Source organism: Schistocerca piceifrons, chromosome 3 (assembly GCF_021461385.2).
Source record: "Schistocerca piceifrons isolate TAMUIC-IGC-003096 chromosome 3, iqSchPice1.1, whole genome shotgun sequence".
NCBI lineage: Eukaryota > Metazoa > Arthropoda > Insecta > Orthoptera > Acrididae > Schistocerca > Schistocerca piceifrons.
In genome coordinates, this window is record NC_060140.1 from 349,670,696 (window position 1) to 349,693,340 (window position 22,645).

General features: G+C 43.9%; 1 protein-coding gene across 1 annotated transcript in view; it reads right to left on the minus strand.

Annotated features, from left to right (window-relative positions):
• The window catches only part of LOC124788653, a gene marked incomplete at its 5' end in the record, with an annotated part of 169,544 nt that overhangs the window by 19,422 nt on the left and 127,477 nt on the right, over nucleotides 1-22,645 (minus strand). The window contains 2 exons of the mRNA XM_047255929.1: nucleotides 2,456-2,647; nucleotides 16,245-16,674. Coding sequence (XP_047111885.1) covers nucleotides 2,456-2,647; nucleotides 16,245-16,674 — 622 coding nt within the window. The remainder of the gene's footprint in view (nucleotides 1-2,455; nucleotides 2,648-16,244; nucleotides 16,675-22,645) is intronic.

Below are 22,645 nucleotides of genomic sequence, written 5' to 3' on the forward strand. Positions count from 1 at the left end.
GCCTTGAGAATTCCAGGTTTTCCAGAAGAATTACTGCCCTGGATGAGCTCTTGAGATGGGAGAAGCATCTATAATTTTTGAATAAAAAAATAAGTAAATGATGTTATGTGCTAAGAAGGCTTTGGGACTGCTGAAGCACTGAATCATTTCTGAGTGCCTACTACGCTTAAGTGAACAGATCGCTTAGCTATGACATGATCTTGGGAAATACAGGTATAGAGACAATGAGAGCGATGCAGGGAAATACAAGGTGTGGCACGTAAAACCAGCAGTCATACACAACGATAATGTTCCAGTGCATGCGTGTGAGCAATAAGAATGTAAAACGAGAAACGCAGTCCAAACAGTCGTGCACGAACTAACCATTTCCTCTGATGTACCGACACTACACGGAACTTTATTTTTGTAAAAGGCAGCTGCAACCATAGCCAGTGAACTTGAAACCAGTCGAGAAAAAGGTCTCGTTGTGTAAAGCTGGGTTAGTGTGAGTGTGTGATAATGCCGTATTCGTTACCCGAGAGTGCTGCCATTGTTGAACCATTCGTTCAGAGTGGATCTTTTGTGAAAACAAAGAATTGGTTTCAGGAGAAATTTCCAGGATGTTCTGTGCCAGCAAAAAGCATTATACAGGAGCTGACTGAAAAATGGTAGTGTACAGGACTGGTTCAAAATACTCACCGGAACAGACCACCACCTGGCTGCACACTTGAATTAAAGAGGCAGGTGTAGGAGATCATGACAAGAAGTCCTTGAAAGTCAACCAGGAGACTGAATCAACAGGTTTATGTGAGTGACAGAAGTTTCAGACGTGTTGTAAGGGGACTGAAGTTAAAACCGTACTCAGTAAATGTTGTGCACAAACCGAAGGAGCCTGACCTGCAGAAGAGACTGAATTTCTGTTCATGGCCGCTAAGAAATGTTGCCAGTGGTGTGTATTGGTCGACAGAAAATCTTCATGTGATCCTCCAGGTACCCTTGCATGACGAGAAGATTGGTGTTTGTTGTGCCATTTCCACCAAACGCGTTATGGGGCCCATATTCTTTGAGACGACAATGAACAGTGATGTGTATATGGGAATCCTGGAGGAATTTTATTCAAACTTGACAGAAGATGTGCATCTGTTATGTTAATGGGTCGGTTTTATGAGCCGCACCCTGTATTTAAAGAATTTAAAATAATGTCACTTTTTGGCATATACATTTATGAATGTTTGTGCTTCCTGAAAACTCATTAGGAATTTTCAACATTAAACAACCAGATTCATAACTACAGAACAAGAAACAGAAATGACACCCACAGAGACCCCCCACAAAAAAACCTTAAAAGTGTGCATTATCAATCAAAAATGCTTTATAGTGCATAGTCTGCTAAGATAAATAAAAATCGAAGAATTTCATAAATTCAAAGTAGAGCTAAAACACTTTTTAATAACTAACAGCTTTGTCTTGAAGAATATCTGAATATGAAACAACAAAATTATTTACAGATACTGATGTAAGATGATTGTAGTTCTGTATAAGATTGTAAACAACTTAGACATAAGAAATTTTATTGTAAGTAGCCCTGGCTATGAAGTGACTACATCCATAAAATGTAAATTGTTAATAGATGAATCAGTAAACTCAATTGAATTGACCTGATAAAACTTGTTGCCTATGCCTACAACGTCAGTGAGTTGCAGTTGGAAACACTCTGCATGGATAAGTACCTGGCTTTATCAATTTGTGGGGATATAATATGGAAAAATCACATAGGCCCAGTTGTAGATAAACCACACAGCACACGTTGCTTCATTGGTAGAACACTACAGAAATACAATCGTCTGCGAAGGAGATTGATTACAAAACACTCATGTGACCCATCCTAGAATATCAGACTACTTTTAAAATATTTCTCAATTATGTGGGACCTGCATTAACTAGGACTAACAGGGGATACTGAACGTGTACATAGAAGGGCAGCACAAATTGTTTCAAGTTTTTTTGATCCATGGGAATTCGTGATGGAGATGAAGAGAAAACTGAACTGTGAGACGCAAACTATTTTCAGAAAGCCTATACACGAAATTTATGCGATGAATCTAGGAACATATTACAACAGTCTACATATCGATGCCAAAGGAATCACAAAGACAAGATTTGCCTAATTACAGCTCGCGCAAAGTCGTTTAAGCAATAATTCTTCTCATACTCGATACCCTTGAGTGGATTAGGAAGAAACACTAATAGCGGGTGAAATGGGAATTAACTCTTTGACACGAACTTCATCGAGGTCCACAGAGTAGAGATGTAGATGTAGAGCAACTATCAGACATTCCAAGCGATTCGTACATTTAGATACGTGCTACTGTTGAGAAATTGTTGCAGGTAGAGGCATACTGTTTCAGCCCAATCAACTTCCTCGGGGAAAATATTGTACTTAATTTCAGTAAATTGCCACAGGCGTATTCCTTACCGACGAGTGGCCCAAGTATGACAGTGATGAGGCCGTTGATAACCATGTACAGCCCGTAGGCGGCAGGGAATCGCTCGAGGCTGCAGTATTCTGCGACGGTGAGGGACAGGTTGACGACCATGGCGCCCCTGAAGAAGCCCACGACGCCAGACATGATGGCAAGCCACGTGAACCCCGTCACTGACACGAAAGCTGTGGATGACACAACACAACAGCCCACATGAAATCACTCTCTAGGGGTGACCGAATTTAATCAGCGAAGGAATGATTAGGTAAGGTATTAAAGCACAGGAAGCATTTGAGGTAAGAAATAAGATTTCTGTAATTAGTGGTTAATTTTATTATAAATTTTATGTGTGATGCAAGGGCAAACGAGAGATCCTAAATAATTATTGATAATATACGGGGTGAGTCACGAAGGAATGCAGATATTTTAATATGTTATTCTACAAGTAAAAAAAAAAAAATGGTTCAAATGGCTCTGAGCACTATGGGACTTAACTTCTGAGGTCATCAGTCCCCTAGAACTTAGAACTACTTAAACCTAACTAACCTAAGGACATCACACACATCCATGCCCGAGGCAGGATTCGAACCTGCGACCGTAGCGGTCGTGCGGTTCCAGACTGTAGCGTCTAGAACCGCTCGGCCACCCAGGCCGGCTACAAGTAAAACTAAAGAAAACGTTCATATAATCATAGGTCTGGTTACTGAATTATGGCTAATAAAAGATTTTGCCTGAAATTTAGCAACTTCGCTAATAAGAAGCTATCTCAAAACTGTACAAGGTTAAAGTAAAGAACGATTTCCATTTATTTTGTTGTTATTGATCTGGTGAATCTAATAAAATATGTCCCAGACGTTTATCCGCAGTAGTTTTCCAGAATATCCAGAGAAGCAAAGAAGTAACTTCATAAAATTTTTAATTTATTAAATACTTGACCCAGTTTGTTTTTTAAATTCCATACAATTGCACAAAGTTTTCAACTGGGAAAAATGAGGGTAACAGCGTTAACTGAAACTGTATGAATGTGTCAGATAATCTGCTTTTGTTAACACCATAACACACATGAACTAATGCTAAACTGGAAAAAACAAAGCTCAGTGTTAAGAAAGTTGTACTCGCGTACACACAATTTCACAATATATTCACAATAAATGTTCCAAAACGTTTCCACCGAGTTCAGTGCGATTAGCTGCACGTGTATGAACAGATTTTGTTGCTCGTTTCAGTTTCACTGGGTTGTTCTTAATTACTTTTGTTGCATTCATAATGCGAGCAAGTAATGCCTCACTTGTATTGATTTTGTCCTCATAAACTAAGTCTTTTCATCCATCCCCGTACGCAAAAATCCATTGGTGTTAAATCGGGTGATCTGGGTGGCCACGACCAATCCATTTCTGGGGAAAATGTTCATTTAAATGTGTAGTAACGGCGCTGATGAAATGTGGAGGCGCACCGTCATGTTGAAAATACATTTGCAATTGCGAAGCAAGCGGAACATCTGCGTGCAAGCGGGGCATTTCTTCTTGAAGGAATTGTAAGAACGTCGCGCCAGTTACACGTCCTGGGAAAATGAATTGTCAAAAAAATGTGTCTGTTGATTATTACACACCACATATTTATGCTAAATCGCTACTGGAAATTGCGTTGCACTGTTGCATGTGGGTTTGCTTCATATCATTCGTGTGCTCGTTATGTAAATTGTTTATACCATCCCGTGTAAACTGGGCCTCATCAGTAAATAAAATGTATTTGTGTAACTGCCGATTGCTATTCAAACAGTTTCACAACTGCCAGCGAAGAACAGGATCTCCCAGATGTAAATGATGCATTTTTTGTTTATGGTAAGGATACAGATTATTGTACTTGAGTGTACGCCGTACCTTGGATTGTGAAATGCCTAATCGTTGAGAGGTACGTCGTGTACTGGTACCCGGACTACGTTGAACAGCATCCTTAATATCCTCCTCATTGTCTTCACGTATCGAGCGCCCGTACTGATTATGAACACTAGGTAGAGAACCTGTCTCCCGTAACATTCAAAGTACTCCACTAATGGTTCTTGCATTCGCAGTCCTCCGAGTTGGATAACGTACGCAATATTCGTTAACTGCAGCAGTAGCATTACCAACACATTTGCCATAAATAAACACCATATCGGCGTGTTCCTCTGTCGTACATTTGAAAGGCATCCCTATTTCATAAATAATCTACAGGCTACAATACTTACTATGTGGTTTCGGTTAAATACAGTTGTTATTATGTTCTTTCACTGAACAATATAGAAAACAAACTCGTTTCAAGGCTAGGAAACGACGGAAACAACTCACTAACGGTTGCCAACAATGACAAACGTTTTTACATTCTGCAGATACACGTTTGGGACATGTTTTATTAGATTCACCAGACCAATGTCCGGCCCCGGTAGTTGAGTGGTCATCGCGAGAGAATGTCAATCCTAAGGGCCCTGGTTCGATTCCCGGCTGGGTCGGAGATTTTCTCCACTCAGGGACTGGGTGTTGTGTTGTCCTAATCATCATCATTTCATCCCCCATCGACGCGCAAATCGCCGAAGTGGCGTCAAATCGAAAGACTTGCACCCAACGAACGCTCTACCTGACGGGAGGCCATAGTCACACGACGACCAGACCAATAATAACAAAATAAATGGAAATCGTGCTTTACTTGAACCTCGTACAGGTTTGCGATGGCTTCATATTAGCGAAGTTGCTATATTTCAGACAACGTCTTTTATTATCCATAACTAAACATTTGCGGACCTATTTTTACGTGCACTTATTTTTTAGTTTTACTTGTAGAATAACGTTTTAAAATTTTTGCATATCTTCGTTATCACCCTGTATACGTATAGAGGTATTTACCTATAATTTTTGAGTATCATTATTTCATTCAATTAGGAAGGTTATAATTTTCGCCAACATGGCGTTTTCCATTAAATGTAAACCCTTGTTGATGCTTATTCGCGCATGGATACACCAGAGAGGCGGCTTCAGCCGTTGAGAGGCAACAGTGTCGGCAACCTGACGGGTCTAAGCAGCTTTTCCGAAGTCGCGGCTGTAGGAAGTAGCACCCTTTGAACAGTCGAATTTTTCCTTTGAGTTTGGAGATTTTAAATTGCACCCTAAGCTAAAGATCGGTCTTATTTGTTGGTTCGATCCTCTACAGGCAACATGAGTCTTCTATGGTTAGTACAGGCAGCCTCTTCGCTACATGGACTAAGCTTTGGTGCCATGTTGCACCAGTTTACCAAGTACGTAAGGGCTGAGAACGTCAGGAAAGGTGCGACTTTTGTCGAATAAAACAACTTACGATCTTGTTGCTCTCTACTTTTGACAATTAGATATACCGGAATTACGGTGATAACTCGCAATTACGACTACATGCGGACCAGAAATGCCATTCTACTACCGTGTACCATCATTAGGCAAAATCTCTCTTGCTCGGCTTCAGTTATCATATTTGATTTCTGTATTAGTATATACTGACGAGCCAAAACATTACGACCACCTGCTTAACACTTGAGAGTTGGGAGGCCGCCAGCGGACACAGCAGAGATGAACAGCATATCTTTGGATCAAATACAAGTATATGATTTCAGAGACCTTTTCAAGGCTCCAAAATCTGTGCTATATACTTGAAGACTGAAGCAACAAATGCAAATTTATATAAAGGCCGGGACTCGAACCTGATTCTCCTACTCACTGCGCAGATGCGCTAACCACTACACCACCTTGGCACACTGGCTTCGCACAGTTGCACGAGCCACTCTAGCACGCCTCCCTCCCCAGTCCAAATTCTCATTCACGCCTCAGCCCACTTGATTTTCTCCCTAAATCAACAGCACAATAGAGGAACTCCAGCTGTGTTGGAATAGCACCTCAGCATCAACTGAAACGAGGGATCCTCCAGTCTAGCTTTATACATCATAGACGTTTAAGACTTAAAGAGGTCTCTAGAACCATACCATTTCATTTGATTAAAGCACCTTTGTGTGGGTTTCAGGCAGAGTCCACCGTTTCGTTCGATGCTAAAGTGCTGTTTCAATACTAATTGGAAGACTCTGCAGTGCTGCTCTAGATTAGGAGGAATGCCAAGTGAGCTAAAGTGTGCAAAACCATTGTGCCAGGGTGGCATAATGGTTAGCACATCTGGCTAGAGAGCAGGAGACCTGGTTTTGAATCCTAGCCTTGACACAAATTTTCATTCGTCGCTCCAGTCTGCACGTATACATCATATGTTTGGAAGCCGGCCGGAGTGGCCGAGCGGTTCTAGGCGCTACAGTCTGGAACCACGCGACCGCTACGGTCGCAGGTTCGAATCCTGCCTCGGGCATGGATGTGTGTGATGTCCACAGGTTAGTTAGGTTTAAGTATTTCTAAGTTCTAGGGGACTGACGACCTCAGAAGTTAAGTCCCATAGTGCTCAGAGCCATTTGAATCATATCTTTGGATAGCATGTAAAGTTGCAAAATAAAGTTCTAAACGTTGACCAAGATATTGTACCTGATTTCCTGGACAGCGGCGTCAACGCGATTAAGAAATACAAATCAAAGCACAGTGCTGCACTGAAGACTGTACTAAACATAGGAGACCCAGTGGCATTCAGCTGGCACACTTTGCCAGGCATTAACTTATGCTGTGCTTACCGGCGGCAGCTTCGTGACAGTCGATATGTTAACAGCGTCTTGGTCCTCCTTTGGAACGCAATACAGAAGCGATTCTCCGTAGCATGCATTCCACAAGTCATTGGTAGGTTTCTGGTCATATGCAGCACCAGGTGCCAGCAATTACCGTAAATTATGAGTTGGTGGTTTGTGAGCGCAGAGCTGGCGACTGACTGCGTGCCAGATGTGCTGCATCAACTCAGGTGAGTTCGGTGGCAAAAATATGAACACGGGTTCACTATAATGCTCCTCAGAGCACTGTAATATGATTCTCGCTTTGTGGTAAGGACAGTTATCCTGCTGGAAGGTGCCTTCACCGTCGGAACGACATCAAACATTAAGGGATGCAGATAGTCGACAATAATGTTCACGTAGCCCACAACTGTCATGGCACTGTCAGTTACTACCATAGGTCCCAAGGAAAGCCAGGTGAATGTCCTCCATAGCATAGTTCTACCCCCACTTTCGCGCATCATGAGACAGGGTGCATGTTTCGATCAGCCATTCACCTGGGTGACGGCTAGTCCGGACACAGTAATCGAGCTGGTGTAACAAAGATTTAGGCGACATATCGCCGTCCTTACATAGTCCAATGCCTGGCAACGTGTGCCAGCTGAATGCCACTGGATCTCCTATGTTTGGTACAGTCTACAGTGCAGCACTGTGCTTTGATTTGTATTTCTCAATTACGTTGACGCCGCTGTAAAGCAGGTGTTGACAGATGTGAAAATTACCGAACTATCAGTTTAATAAGTCACAGCTGCAAAATACTAACGCGAATTCTTTACAGACGAATGGATTGTAGACTTAGAGAAAGCTGACTGGAATACTCTCTTTCAAATTCTAAAGGTGCAGGGGTAAAATACAGGGAGCGAAAGGCTGTTTACGATTTGTACAGAAACCAGATGGCAGTTATAAGAGTCGACGGGCATGAAAGGGAAGCAGTGGATGTTATTCAAATGGTTCAAATGGCTCTGAACACTATGGGACTTAACATCTGTGGTCATCAGTCCCCTAGAACTTAGAACTACTTAAACCTAACCAACCTAAGGACATCACACACATCCATGCCCGAGGCAGGATTCGAACCTGCGACCGTAGCGGTCACGCGGTTCCAAACTGGAGCGCCTAGAACCGCACGGCCACACCGGCCGGCGCGATGTTATTCAATCTGTATATTGAGCAAGCAGTAAAGGAAACAGAAGAGAAATTCGGAGTAGGAATTAAAATCCATGGAGGAGAAATAAAAACTTTGTAATTCTGTCAGAGACAGCAAAGCAGTTGGAAGAGCAGTTGCACGGAATGGACAGTGTCCTGAAAGGAGGATATAAGATGAACATCAACAAAAGCAAAACGAGGATAATGAAGTGTAGTCGAATTAAGTCGGGTGATGCTGAGGGAATTGGATTAGGAAATAAGACACTTAAAGTAGTAAAGGAGTTTTGCTATTTGTGGAGCAAAATAACTGATGATGGTAGAAGTAGAGAGGATATAAAATGTAGACTGGCAATGGCAAGGAAAGCGTTTTCGAAGAAGAGAAATTTGATGACATCGAATATAGATTTAAGTGTCAGGAAGTCGTTTCAGTAAGTATTTGTATGGAGTGTAGCCATGTATGGAAGTGAAACGTGGACGATAAATAGTTTAGACAAGAAGAGAATAGAAGCTTTTGAAATGTGGTGTTACAGAAGAATGCTGAAGATTAGATGGGTAGATCACATAACTAATGAGGAGGTATTGCATAGAATTGGGGAGAAGAAGAGTTTGTGGCACAACTTGACAAGAAGAATGGACCGGATGGTGGGACATGTTCTGAGGCATCAAGTGATCACAAATTCAGCATTGGAGGGCAGTGTGGAGGGTAAAAATCGTAGAGGGAGACCAAGAGAGGAATACACTAAGCAGATTCAGAAGAATGTAGGCTGCAGTACGTACTGGGAGATGAAGAAGCTTGCACAGGATAGAGTAGCATGGAGAACTGCATCAAACCAGTCTCAGGACTGAAGACCACAGCAACAACAACATGGTACAATCTTGATTATCCAGTGCCCACTGGAACCGTAATTGACAGTGTCGTTGAGTCAACATGGCAATATGTAGGAGTCATCTGCTGCAGATCCCCATGCATAACAATGTGCTCTGAACGGAATGCACTGAAGTACTTGTGCCTATACCAGTACTCTGTCGTCATGTCTGTCACAGATCGCGACCTACTCTACAGTGTGGGCAGGCTCCGACCTCCATGTTCTGTCATGAGGTGCCGAAGTCCAACTTCTTGTCATCTGCTCATACGTAGTTACATCATCCTTCAAACACTTTATGTTGACAGTCAACACAGTACCTAGCGAACAGCCAGCTTCCTTCGCTGTTTCCAACCAGCTTATTCCCAGTCCGTGGCTGTAACAATTTAGTCTTCTTCAGAGTCGCTTAAGTAAGTGGATTTCCCCATTTGCGGCCAGGTAGCACAGTCACTGAGTGTAGGGAGTTAAGAAGAATGGGGTACAGCGGTCGTGCAGCTCCTCATAAGCTTGAGATGGTCTATAGAACGATGGTCTACAGTGAATGAATGGAAACGAGTGGCGTGATGTTATGAATCACCCAGCGGCGTTTGCGTAGAGTTGTCAGTGCTAACAGACAGGCAACATTTCGTGAAATAACTGCAGAAAGCAACCTGGGGCGTACGACAAAAACGTATCCGTTAGGACAGTGCCGCGAAATTTGCCTTTCTGTAACAGCACAACATTGCCTGCAGCACCTCTCCTGGGCTTGTGACCATGTCAGGTGGACTCTAGACGACTGAGAAACCGTGACCTGGTCAGACGAGTCCTGATTTCAGTTGGTAAGAGCTGAGGGTAGAGTTCGAATGTGGCGCAGACCCCACGAAGCCTTGGACACAAGTTTTCGACAAGTTTTTGTGAAAGCTAGTGGTTGCTCCATAATGGTGTAGGAAGTGTTTACATGGAATGGACTGGGTCCTCTGATCCAACTGAATCGATCATTGACTGGAAGAGGTTATGTTCGGCTACTTGGGAACCATTTGCAGTATTTATTTAATTTATTTAATCGTATGGCTAGGGCCCTCCTCTGGGCAGGATGTTCGCCGGGTGCCGGTCTTGCAATTTGACGCCACTTCGGCGACCTGCAGTCGATGAGGATGGTAGGATGATGGTGAGGACAGCACAACACACAGTCCTTTGGCGGAGAAAATTCCCCGACCCAGCCGGGAAACGAACCCGGGCTCAGAGGACTGACAATCCGCCACGCTGACCATTCAGCTACCGGGGGCGGACAGCCCATTTGCAGTTATTCATGAACTTTATGTTCCAAACAATGATGGAATTTTTATGAATGATAATGCGCCGTGTCACCGAGCCGCAATTCTGCACGATTGGTTTGAAGAACATGCTCGACAGTACGAGCGAATGACTCGGCCACCCAGATCGCTTGACGTGAATAGCATCGAACATTTAATTCAAGAGGTCAGTTCGTGCACAAAATCCTGTACCGGAAACATTTCCGCACTTTTGAACAGCTGTAGAGACAGCAAGGCTAAATATTTTTGCATGGGCTTCCATTGACTTGTTGAATCCTTGCCACGTCGACTCGCTGTACTACACTGGCCAATAGGAAGCCCGACGCGATGTTAGAAAGTAATCCATGACATTTGACACCTTAGTGTATAGTGCACTCCGTCATAAAGCAGCAGTCTGTGAAGCAGCGATCTGTCGACAATAACTACAAACTGCGAATGGATTGGCCTGCTTATAGTCCCGACGTGAACCCTATGGAACACTTTTGGGATGACCTTGAACGTCGACTTCGTTCCAGAACGCAGTGTCCAACGTCGCTACCTTTATGGTTCGGCTCTTGAGGGAGAACGGGTTCTACTCCTCCACAGACAGTCAAACATCTCATCGTAAGTGTCCCCAGAAGATCTGAAACCATTACAAATGCCAGGGGTGGACACACTCCAATTTAGCGTCCACTAACAGGTGTCTGGATACTTTGATAAGATAGGTTATTCTTTAAAGGGTAGGCTATTATTAAGCATTTTCATTGTCAACACAGTTCTCAGTCAGAGATCATTCGTAAGTACTGTTCACTTTTCACGCAGGTCAGAGGTATGTCGATGTCAGCAAGAAAAATGTCTTTTTTCTGTCATCTTGGGAAATGGATGAGCTACGCAGGATAATTTAAAATGCCTCTGATGTTTCGGAAGGTGGCTGTGCACAAACTACAACTCATTCAGAAAATAGGCATATCAGTGGATGTGTCATCTCTTCAAGTTTTTAACTCACGTTACTGGTGCTCAATGTGGGCACTGTTCGTGATGTGTCAAACGGCTGTACGATATCAAAGTCTTATTGTACACATTGCAATGCGTCACGGTCAGTTTCAGTGACCACTTTAATTAGCATTCCTTGCAACTCTTCCAAATTAAGCGGCAGTGGAGGCAGATAAACGCACTCTTTGACACAAACTGATAAGCAGAAATCACATTGAGCTAAGTCAGGTGACCGGGGGGTGGGGGGGCAATGAAGAGGAGAGTGTTGACGGGAAGCATGTCCAGTCCAACGCTTTGACACAAACTGATAAGCAGAAATCACATTGAGCTAAGTCAGGTGACCGGGGGGGTGGGGGGGCAATGAAGAGGAGAGTGTTGACGGGAAGCATGTCCAGTCCAACGCTGCGACAGTTCGACGCTGAGGCAATCACGAACGCCTGAAAGCAACTGTGCTGGAGCAACATCTTGTTACAGGATAAAATCTCCACTGTCTTGCACTAGTAGTGACATAAGTTACTGCTGCAGCTTGCCCAGGTACACGAAACCAATCGTAATTTACTCCGCAAAGAAAAATGGTCCGTGAAGTTTTGAAGAGCCCGTGGCACGAAAGACATTAACTGTAGGTGTTCCACAATTACATGCGAATTCTCTGTGCTTTAAAATAGATATTATTGTAATTCACCTTTATAGATACATGCCGCGAATCTTTGTCGCTGGAAAACAACTTCTGTGAAAGACGATCCTCTATCAGCACCCACTACAAGTCATTGCAAAAATCAGAACGAAGATCATTCTCCGGAGTAGTCAGTGCAAGCAACAACTACAATAGGATGCTCTAGACAAGTGACTGCAGTATCAGCAGTTCCCTCCTCGCACGTGCCGTCTATTTCTTCAGGTTCCTGATGAATAATAACTATACACTGTGGACCTTTTCCGCTGACACCCCCGACCAGTCTGTTTTCTCTGCACCACATAAACAGTGAGTCATATGAAATGTGTTGTACCATCTATGGGCTGTATTGTCTGTTAGAGCTTTTATCCGATATTTGTTATGAAACTGTCGCTGAACCACCGCAAGTGATTCACATTTAGCGAATTCTCACAGTTAGCGAATTCTAAGACGAAACGCACACACCGGTCTATTATGCGGCATATTCTGACGCGCCTGCTGCGTATGGTGGACTCTACAACGACGCCATGGGGCAAATCACGAATAGAAACTTAGACAGATACTCTACTCACTTATAAGTGTCTATTTTCTGTATGTCTTGCAGTTTTCTTGGAGTCAGCTTCTGAAGTCCCGGAGGTACTTACCAATAACCGTGTACCGAGGATCTGACGTGAGGGGAGGGCAGGGCGTAAGCGGGATCTTGGAATACTCGTATTATCCGCGCAGTGAAAGACGAAATAGCCCCTGGCTACACTTAATACAAATCAATGTCGATTACATGATCTAGTGAATAAAATGAAATGAGCGTATGGCATCGTTGGCCGGGAGGCCGCCTAGTGCAAGCCTTATTTTAGTCGACGCCACACGGGGCGACTTGCGCTCCGGTGATGAGGAAGAAATGATGAGGAGGACAACACAATACTGAATTGATACGACTATTTGTTAGATAGGCAGGCTAATAGTTGAGCTTTTTGGGGGGAAAAAAGTTCTGAGTCGAGCAGGAGAGTGGATCTTGAGACAGTTGCCCTTCCCTGCCAGTCACCAGGAACACCATTGCTCAAATACATTGGGAAAAACTAATCTCACAGAGTGTCAGGCGAAAAGTCTAATCGTGTTGAGTATATTATCTAAATACCACAGTGATGTCCGCCTGCTTGGATGGGTGGTAACATGCAAGTGGGCCCGGGTTCGATTCCCGGCCGTGTTGGAGATTTTTCTCCACTCGTGGAGTGGGGGTGTTGTGTTGTCCTTATTATCATTTCATCCTCATCACCGGCGCGCAAAGCTGCTTGGCCTCTGTAATAAAAAAAAAAAATTGAATGGAGGGATCAACAAACGAACTTGAACGGATGTCGTGTGGCGTCCGCAATGACCAAACACAACGATCAACAACGAACAAAACGCAAAAAAAGGAAAAAAAAATGTGGCGTAGAATGAAATCTGACTTGCACACTTGGCGGCCGAACTTCCCTGGATGGGGCCTCCGGCCAGCGATGCTGTACGCTCATTTCCATTTTTACCCAAACTGATATGAAGAATCTGCTTCTTGAATTGAATGAGAGACAGAGACGTTTCTGGTGACTAGGCATAGGTAGGACTCACAGTCTGATCGATGGGACGCTTCATCTCCGAGGTCAAGCTAGTACTGGGCCAATCGCCGTGTGAAAGCAGTACTGTCAGTAAATCAACCGACAGAATAGCAGCACAGCCAGGTTAAGTGCCGTGGGCAATTATACATTAGTGGCTCATCAGTTGAGATAGCAGATTGGACCCTGTGCAGCTCCACCTACCCGAAAATATCCGTGGCGGTAAGCGGGCCCGAGCTCGGGTCTCCTGATTGGCAGCGACGTTCAGTGACTGGTGAGCCCTGGAAGTTTGTGAGCGTACTGTCAAACCACCGGCTGTTGAAAATGCGCCATACAGAACACAGGCGAAGTACGAATCAAGGACTCCCGATTGAAAACTTATACATTGTACGCAACTCATTTGGATCCGACAAACAAATTCCATCCATGTCAACATCTGTGAATCCACAAAGTCCCAGACAAATGACAACGCCAAACAGAGCCGCTACTTCAGGTGCAATGTATGCCGAACTCATAGAAACAATATCGTGCAGATTACACCGACCCATAGGAAGACTCTGACAATGACAATTCATAATTAATGAGCGACGCAGAGGTTGAAAAATGGAGCGCACATCATCACATTAGCAACTGACCGACTGACGGCTGACTGCAAACAGACGATAAAGTGACATCTGCAGACTGCAAATAACCATAACCGTGCTAGCTTGTGACCTTGGTGAACGACATCATAGATGCCGCTCTATGCCTACAATAGGCACGTTAAACTAGATACAGGTAGAAACGAAATATAGTAACCACACACATAGGACAATACAGGGACTTAGATCAGTTAGAATAGAGTACAATAGAATAGTACGTAGGCTTACGGCAGCGGCTCACGTTAACTTAGAGATGCTTCTTTACAGTCAGCGAGTCAATCACTTTGATTAGAAATCGATACGCGACACAGAGCCGAATGGCTTGATGTGTACTACATCTTGAATGGCACCGGTTGAGGGATCTTACACATTCTATAGGGTTTTCTTTGTTTGTTTTCTTCCTTATCAGATTATCTCTATGGTATAATTACTTTTCTGGTTTCTCAGATTGACGTTATTTTTAAATTTTTATTTATTTGTTAAGGTCATAAGAACGAGGGGCTTCCAAAGGTAAGTTACAAATGTCGTCCTACGATAAGGTTCAAAACAATGCTTTTACCTGTACATATTATTTACTGTAAACTTGTTAAACCTTACGCGGTTTACGTGAGTATGGAAATAAATTTACGTGTGGAGATTGCCATGTCGCGCATGATAGCTTGTAATGTAGTATTAGACAACTAGCCTAATGAGGCATGTTATTATATGTTGTTGTTGTTGTTGTGGTCTTCAGTCCTGAGACTGGTTTGATGCAGCTCTCCATGCTACTCTATCCTGTGCAAGCTTCTTCATTTCCCAGTACCTACTGCAGCCTACATCCTTCTGAATCTGCTTAGTGTATTCATCTCTTGGTCTACCCCTACGAATTTTACCCTCCACGCTGCCCTCCAATACTAAATTGGTGATCCCTTGATGCCTCAGAACGTGTCCTACCAACCGATCCCTTCTTCTGGTCAAGTTGTGCCACAAACATCTCTTCTCCCCAATCCTATTCAATACTTCCTCATTAGTTACGTGATCTCCCCATCTAATCTTCAGCATTCTTCTGTAGCACCACATTTCGAAAGCTTCTATTCTCTTCTTGTCCAAACTATTTACTGTCCATGTTTCACTTCCATACATGGCTACACTCCATACAAATATTTTCAGAAATGACTTCCTGACACTTAAATCTATACTCGATGTTAACAAATTTCTCTTCTTCAGAAACGCTTTCCTTGCCATTGCCAGTCTACATTTTATATCGTCTCTACTTCGACCATCATCAGTTATTTTGCTCCCCAAATAGCAAAACTCCTTTAGTACTTTAAGTGTCTCACTTCCTAATCTAATACCCTCAACATCACCCGACTTAATTCGACTACATTCCATTATCCTCGTTTTGCTTTTGTTGATGTTCATCTTATATCCTCCCTCCATTCCGTTCAACTGCTCTTCCAAGTCCTTTGCTGTCTCTGACAGAATTACAATGTCATCGGCGAACCTCAAAGTTTTTATTTCTTCCCCATGGATTTTAATACCTACTCCGAATTTTTCTTTTGTTTCCTTTACTGCTTGCTCAGTATACAGATTGAATAACATCGGGGAGAGGCTACAACCCTGTCTTACTCCCTTCCCAACCACTGCTTCCCTTTCATGTCCCTCGACTCCTATAACTGCTATCTGGTTTCTGTACAAATTGTAAATAGCCTTTCGCTCCCTGTATTTTACCCCTGCCACCTTTAGAATTTGAAAGAGAGTATTCCAGTCAACATTGTCAAAAGCTTTCTCATCATAGGATATTGCTATGATGGCTATTATTATTTCAGGATCGCACATGTAATCCTAAAGCCCTCTCCCTCTACATCTACGCCTGTCTTGCCTAAAGTTCTGCGGACGGCCACGGTTAGCAGTGGCTGGTGGGAGGCTCCTCGGCTCACCTGACCGGGCGACGGCCGACGTGATGCAGCCCAGCATGTACATGTTGCGCGCGGAGAGCTTGCACAGCGCCGCCAGCCAGGGCAGCACGAGCCTGGCCACCACGTCGGTGGCCGCCGCGACAGACAGGCACGTGGCGATGTCGCCGCCCTCCAGCCCCTCCGTGTTGAGGAAGAAGGGCATCAGCGTGAAGAAGTTGGCGTCGCTCAGGAAGGAGACGGCCAGCCCCAGCGCGATGTTGACGTAGGTGGGGTCGCGCAGCAGGTCCAGCTCCAGCGCCTCGGCCGCCTTGCGCAGCCACTTCCTGGAGCGCGGCGCCGCCGGCTGGATCATGGCCTGCGTCGACGCGCGCATGTCCTCGCTTTCGTCGTCCGGTATGTCGTTCAGCAGCGATCGCTGCTGCTGGTAGAGCGCTGTCGTCGGCCTCGACAGCTGAAACGGAGCCAGTACCTCCAAGCTATCAATCAAAACATGAAAGCACGCTCTGTTGTCTACAAAAACGCCACCTCCAGTTCTTTAAAGAATCGAACTCCCATGCATAAAAGCTTCGAACGTCTGATTACCGTACAAATGAGCTAAAAAACCTTAACGATTGTAGTAGGAAAATGCTAATTATACTCCTTTTATTACACAGAGCGATAAAATTGAAGACCCACTTTCTCGAAACCCCGTAACAGCCTCTCATTGCAACGCATAGATTGTATCGCCAGAAATTTCTACACCGGGAGAGTCTTGCGGCTGCTGTATCGCCTGAGGGTTAGGCAACTACTTCAACACCCCTTGGGAGGGGTTTGCCTACATTCAGGCGATAGAATTGCTGTCGAAGTTACCGATAGGTACATTTTCAATGCGAGCAACAATGTTGCGAGGAAGGTACCGAGGGTGTTGCCATACTGGGGGGTCTCACATGGAACCTCTACCGTTTTATTCACGCACATGTTAATATTGCACTCCAGCGTAAACATTATGAAAAATCATAATACCCTTTGCTCCTTTGGATCACGTTCAAATTTCGTCGAATAGTTTTGAATGGTCCCTAATGGTTGCAACATGTACAAGAGAGCAATAATTGCGGCTACTCTGCACTCCAAATGGGTGAGATGACGTTCATTGCAGATGCAGCCTCACAGTGTCCTTAAAGGAGGGTTCAAACGTCCGAGGGAGTCAGCTGTGTTAAATGTTGTCAAGAACATCATCGTGGTGCTCATCGCACTGCGAAATGTCGATTTTCACCGAGAAATACGAGGGTTGTACAGAAAGTAAGTTCCCATCGGGCGACATGGAAACCACAGTGAAAACCAGAAACGTTTTATTTGCAACAGTTAGGTACACCTTCCACCTACTTCTCTACATAGTCGCCGCTGCAACTTCGAGTTTTGTTGTAGTGTTGTATCAACTTTCCAATATCCTCGTCATAGGAAGCAGACGCCTGTGCTTTCGTCCAGTTATCTGCACTGGTCTGCAGCTCGTTGTCTGTCGAAAAATTCTGTCTTCATAACCAGCGGTACTTGCTAGCTGAGATGAGACTCAGGGGGAGCCAATTACGGACCGTATTGTCGGTGATCAAACACTTCTCATCGGAAACGCTGCAGGAGCATCTTCATTGCCCCTGGAATGTGCGGCCGAGAATTGACATGAAGAAGGAACTGCGCGGCAGTTGTGTTATGTGGGCTGCATGACACAGGTGAAATCTCTAACTAGGCCCTCATACTTGGGGGGAGAGGCTATTCGCTACTCATCTTTACGTGCTCATTATTCACTCAGAACTGAAAAGAGCGACGCGACACGATCGACGGGCATACTAGAGACACTGTCCAACACATCTGTGCAACGCTTTACCGGATTTTCCCGGTGGTTTTCATTTCGCGACCGATCGGACCTTACTTTCTCGACAACCCTCGTATGTGTGAATGAAAGACCCAGTGAAAGGGGTGGCTTCATTGACACCCGTTATGCCATCCCCTGAGACTTTCTCGAATCGACTCTGATCGGTGGTGTGTCTGAATTGTTTTCCTCGGCCACCCATAGGAAAGTCGCGAGATTTCCAGACTTTGCGTCGCGGTTCTGATCTCCACCGCAGAGACATCAAAAGAAATGCTGAAATTTGGGTAAGAGGAGCAGTGACGACCTTCTAAGCGCGTGTCAGGTCCACGGTTGCGTTGGGCAGAATTGTGGTGAAATTTGGTGCCAGCGTGACGTCATTAACTTACCTTACAGCTCACGTGAATTTCCGAGCTGCGACTTTATTTTTTTATTTATTTCGCCGCATGTGACGACACCTCGCTGTTTGACGCGTCGCCGACCTCAAGTGTGTCGTCTCAGGGCGCCATGCTTTTGCACCTTTATAGAGGAACGCTGTAGGCTCCTTTGAGTCAAATTTCGAACTTTGGCCTATGTGTCACAATGGGAGGCAGTTACGGGGTTTCGAAAAAGTGATCCTTTAATTCTTTTGCTCTGTATAGTTTCGTATTATTCAACCAAAGACTAACTAAAAAGTTTTGAAAAGCTTTGAAATTACATGTAAAGTTTGTTTTAGTTCGCTAAATGCTCCCATTGACAGATATTGGATAACTCTGTGAGTTACGCTGTGTCGAGACATATACACAGTTCGTAATTTTAACACTTGTCTTATTGTATTAAACCTTTAACGCAAGATTATGCCTTTCTGTGAGTAGGTTAAAACAATGTTTTAATTTTTTTCATTCCGTTAGTAATGATAGGTAATGCAGAAAACCAAATTTTTATTGCCTCTGAAAACCGTACTATAGGTAACACGCGGCTGGGATCGTGCACCGAGTTCCGTGCACCACTTTAAGCATGTAATAGTACTGACAGTACTGGATGCCTACCTAACAGCTTCCTGGGGAACACAAAATTTAATTTTATGCACTACATGCAATTATTGGCCTTGTTTTAAAAATTTAAAATGCCGTCATACTCTTTAAGAGGTATAGTTTTACGTTAAAGGTTTAACACAATAAGACAAGTGTTGAAAGTTAGAAAGTTGTATACGTCTTTAGGCAGCGTAACTAATAGCGCGTAAATTATCCAGACTATATTCATCAAGTGTTTGAGAATGAGAACACTTGGCGACTTCCAACAAACATAGCACATAATTTCAACCTTTTTCTAAACTGTTTCATTACTCTGTGGGTGAATAATGTGAAACTAATGACACCAACATAATTAGGGGTTTTCATCTTCAACGATGAAGGTTTTACGTGATTAACGTCAAATATTTAACACATTAACTCATTTTTGAGGTTTTAAGTAGTTTTATACATGGAGATCGATTTTTTAAAGAACTGATGATGTGGAGGTTATTGGTGTTGTTTTAGTATAATTATTATTATTTTATTTTGGCATCTGACTTGGACTCATTCAGCTATCATCTTACATGTAAGGTTTTACACATTGGAGAGCAACGTACACATTGGATTTAATACGTTTCACACAATCATAAGCATAAAATTTCACTAGAATGATATCAGAAGTTTACCCGCTCTTCCAACAAAAATACATATAAAATGATACATGTTTTGAAGTATTTCAAGCAGCGTGGTATGGTGAGAAACGTCAGAAAACATCAACAGACGGTGACCAGACGTTGTAGGTGTCTTGTAGCGTTGTATCTGTTCATACAGCCCAGAAGATGTGGCATTCTCTTCTTCACCATATTCGCACTGTAGCGATGCACCCAGCACAACAAAATTTAGATGCTCCCTCCAACAGCCGTGGTTGAATGTGAGGCGCCTTGTGGTGTTCGTGAGTCTTCTGCAGAACCGATTTTTCTCGTGCTAGAGGTTAGGAATCAGCACCGGTTTATTTTGGCATAATTTTTGCCTTTGTGTTTGGAGGTCTCTTGCAATTCTGTGTTCAACTTTTCTCTCATTGCTGATTTCGTAAGATTTAAAAATCTGTGGCTGTTGATTCCACGTGTCCCCTCACTCCTTCATAGACGGCTGTTTTGGCTAGCTTGTCTATTGTTTTACTGTCAGGTATGCCACAGTGTGCTTTTACCCAGCACATGCTAACTTTCTGATTCCTATTTTTGATCTGTAACATCAGATTCATGATGTCATATGCTATTGGACAGTTGGACCTTCGGCTGTGCTGATGTCTTAATAGTTCAAATGCTGATCTGGAATCAGAAAGGATAACGAACTCAGAACTCAAGTGCTTCACGGGATATTAAAGGACTCGAAGAATACTCAAAAACTCTACTGTCATACGCTTGGTTTCCTTAGGGAGCTTGAATTTCATTCCAGGAAGCCAGCTGCTATGCCAATACTGGTGATGTTTTGATGAAAAATTTACCAATACGTTCATATCTGCCTGAGAAACATTGCTGTCAGTGTATGACTGCATGAGTCAATGTACGAGTACAAGGTCTCTACGACGATACGACTGAAAAAAAAATTCAAGGTTTCAGGTACACAAAACATTTATACATGGTCTAGTGCTCCTAGACAATCGTCAGACTGTAATTGACCGCCATGTACTTTTGTTTACAGGGTGCGCATAAAATCACTTGGTCCATATTTGTGCAGACGGCGCAGAAGGGAAGAGAAAATGGTGGTAATGTGGCCTTCTTTGTGAACGATACCTGTGAGTTAGGGAGGGTGTAGTTCGACAGCTGAAGCCTACACACAAATGTACGAGGTGTGTGAGAAAAATTATGAGACTAACACCAAAGCGAGGGATCTGGCAACGCTGCGTTGTTCCACTTATCTAGACGGTGTATTCATTTATTCCGGAAGCTCAATCCGAGTTTCAGCTGCGTAAGGCTATCTCGTGATTTTTGAGAGCACCGTCAGTGAAGTTGTATTTCGTTGTGTGGTACGAAAACGGAACAGTGGAATTTAGAACAACGTTATGCCATCAAGTTTTGCGTTAAACATGTGGAAACGGCGATTGTGACCTTTGAAAAGTTGAAACAAGCCTGCGGGGAACATTCCTTACCAAGAACACAAGTTTTTCGCTGGCACAAATCATTGTTGGAAGGCAGAGAATACGTTGAAGGTGAACCTCACTCAGGGAGACTTTTGGCTTCAAAATCCGACGAAAATATCGGACGTGTCGAAGATAAGACAGAAGTTTAACAATAAGAATGGTGGGAGGTCTGTCAAACAGTTTCACCGTACATCAAATTTTGGCCGAAGATTTGTACATGTGAAAGCTTTGAGACAAAATAAATAAAAAAACTTAACAACTGAGCTGAAAGGCAGTCGAAGAAATATGTGTGTTGACCTCCTTGAGAGGTTTGCTAATGAGCACGAATGTTTCAGTCCTGTGATCACAGGCAGTGAATCCTGGATTTTTGATATGATCCTGTGACAAGGCAGCAAAGTGAGGAGTGGCACATTGAGACATCCCTTCGACCGAAAAAAAGTTCGAATGATCAAATAAAAGATCAAAAGAATGCTGGTTTGCTTTTTTGACAGCGGGGGTACCTTTCATACGGAATTTGTTCCTCCAGGACTAACTTACAACCAGGTCAAGTCTCAGGAAAAGGATGAATCGAGTGAGACCGGACGTTGCAGACAAGCGGATGCTGCATCATGACGACGCACCATGTCACACGGCCACTTTTCAGTTACACTTTGATTCCCTGTAAGCCTCACATGGAGCCGAGCGTTCGTGAAGTGTTGTGGACAAGGCGACTAGTGCGACGTCACAAGTTCGTTGCAGTGGTGACGTCACAGCCAGTACCACGGCTATACACTGAGGTGACAAAATCATGGCACACCTCGTAATGTTGTGTCGGACTTCCTTTGGCAGGCGTAGTGCAGCAACTCGAATTGACGTGGACACAGCAAATCGTCTGGAGTCTCTTGGAGAAATATTGAGCCATGCTGCCTCTACAGCTCTCCATAATTGCGAAAGTGTTGCCGGTGCAGGATGTTGCGCACGAGCTGACCTCTAGATTACGTCCCATAAATGTTCTGTGAGGTTCACGTCGGGTGATCTGTGTGTCCAAATCATTCATTCTAATTGTCCAGAATGTTCTTCAAACCAGGCGCGAGTAATAGTGGCCTGCTGACATTACGTCGTTGTTTGCTAGCATGACGTTCATGAATTGTTGCAAACGATCTCCAAGTAGCCGAACATAACCTTTTCCAGCCAATGATCAGTTCAGTTGACCCAAAGAATCCAGTCAATTCCATGTAAAAACCATTATCGACCCACCACCACCTTGCACATTAAGTTGTTGACAACTTGGCTCCGTGGCTGCGCCGTACTGGAAACTTACCATCACCTCCTACCAACTGAAATCGTGGCTCATCTGACCAGGCCACGGTTTTTCAGCCATCTGACGTCCAGACGATGTGGTCACGAGCCCAGGAGAGGCGCTGCAGGCGACGTCGTGATGTTAGCAAAGGCACTCGCGTCGGTCGTATGT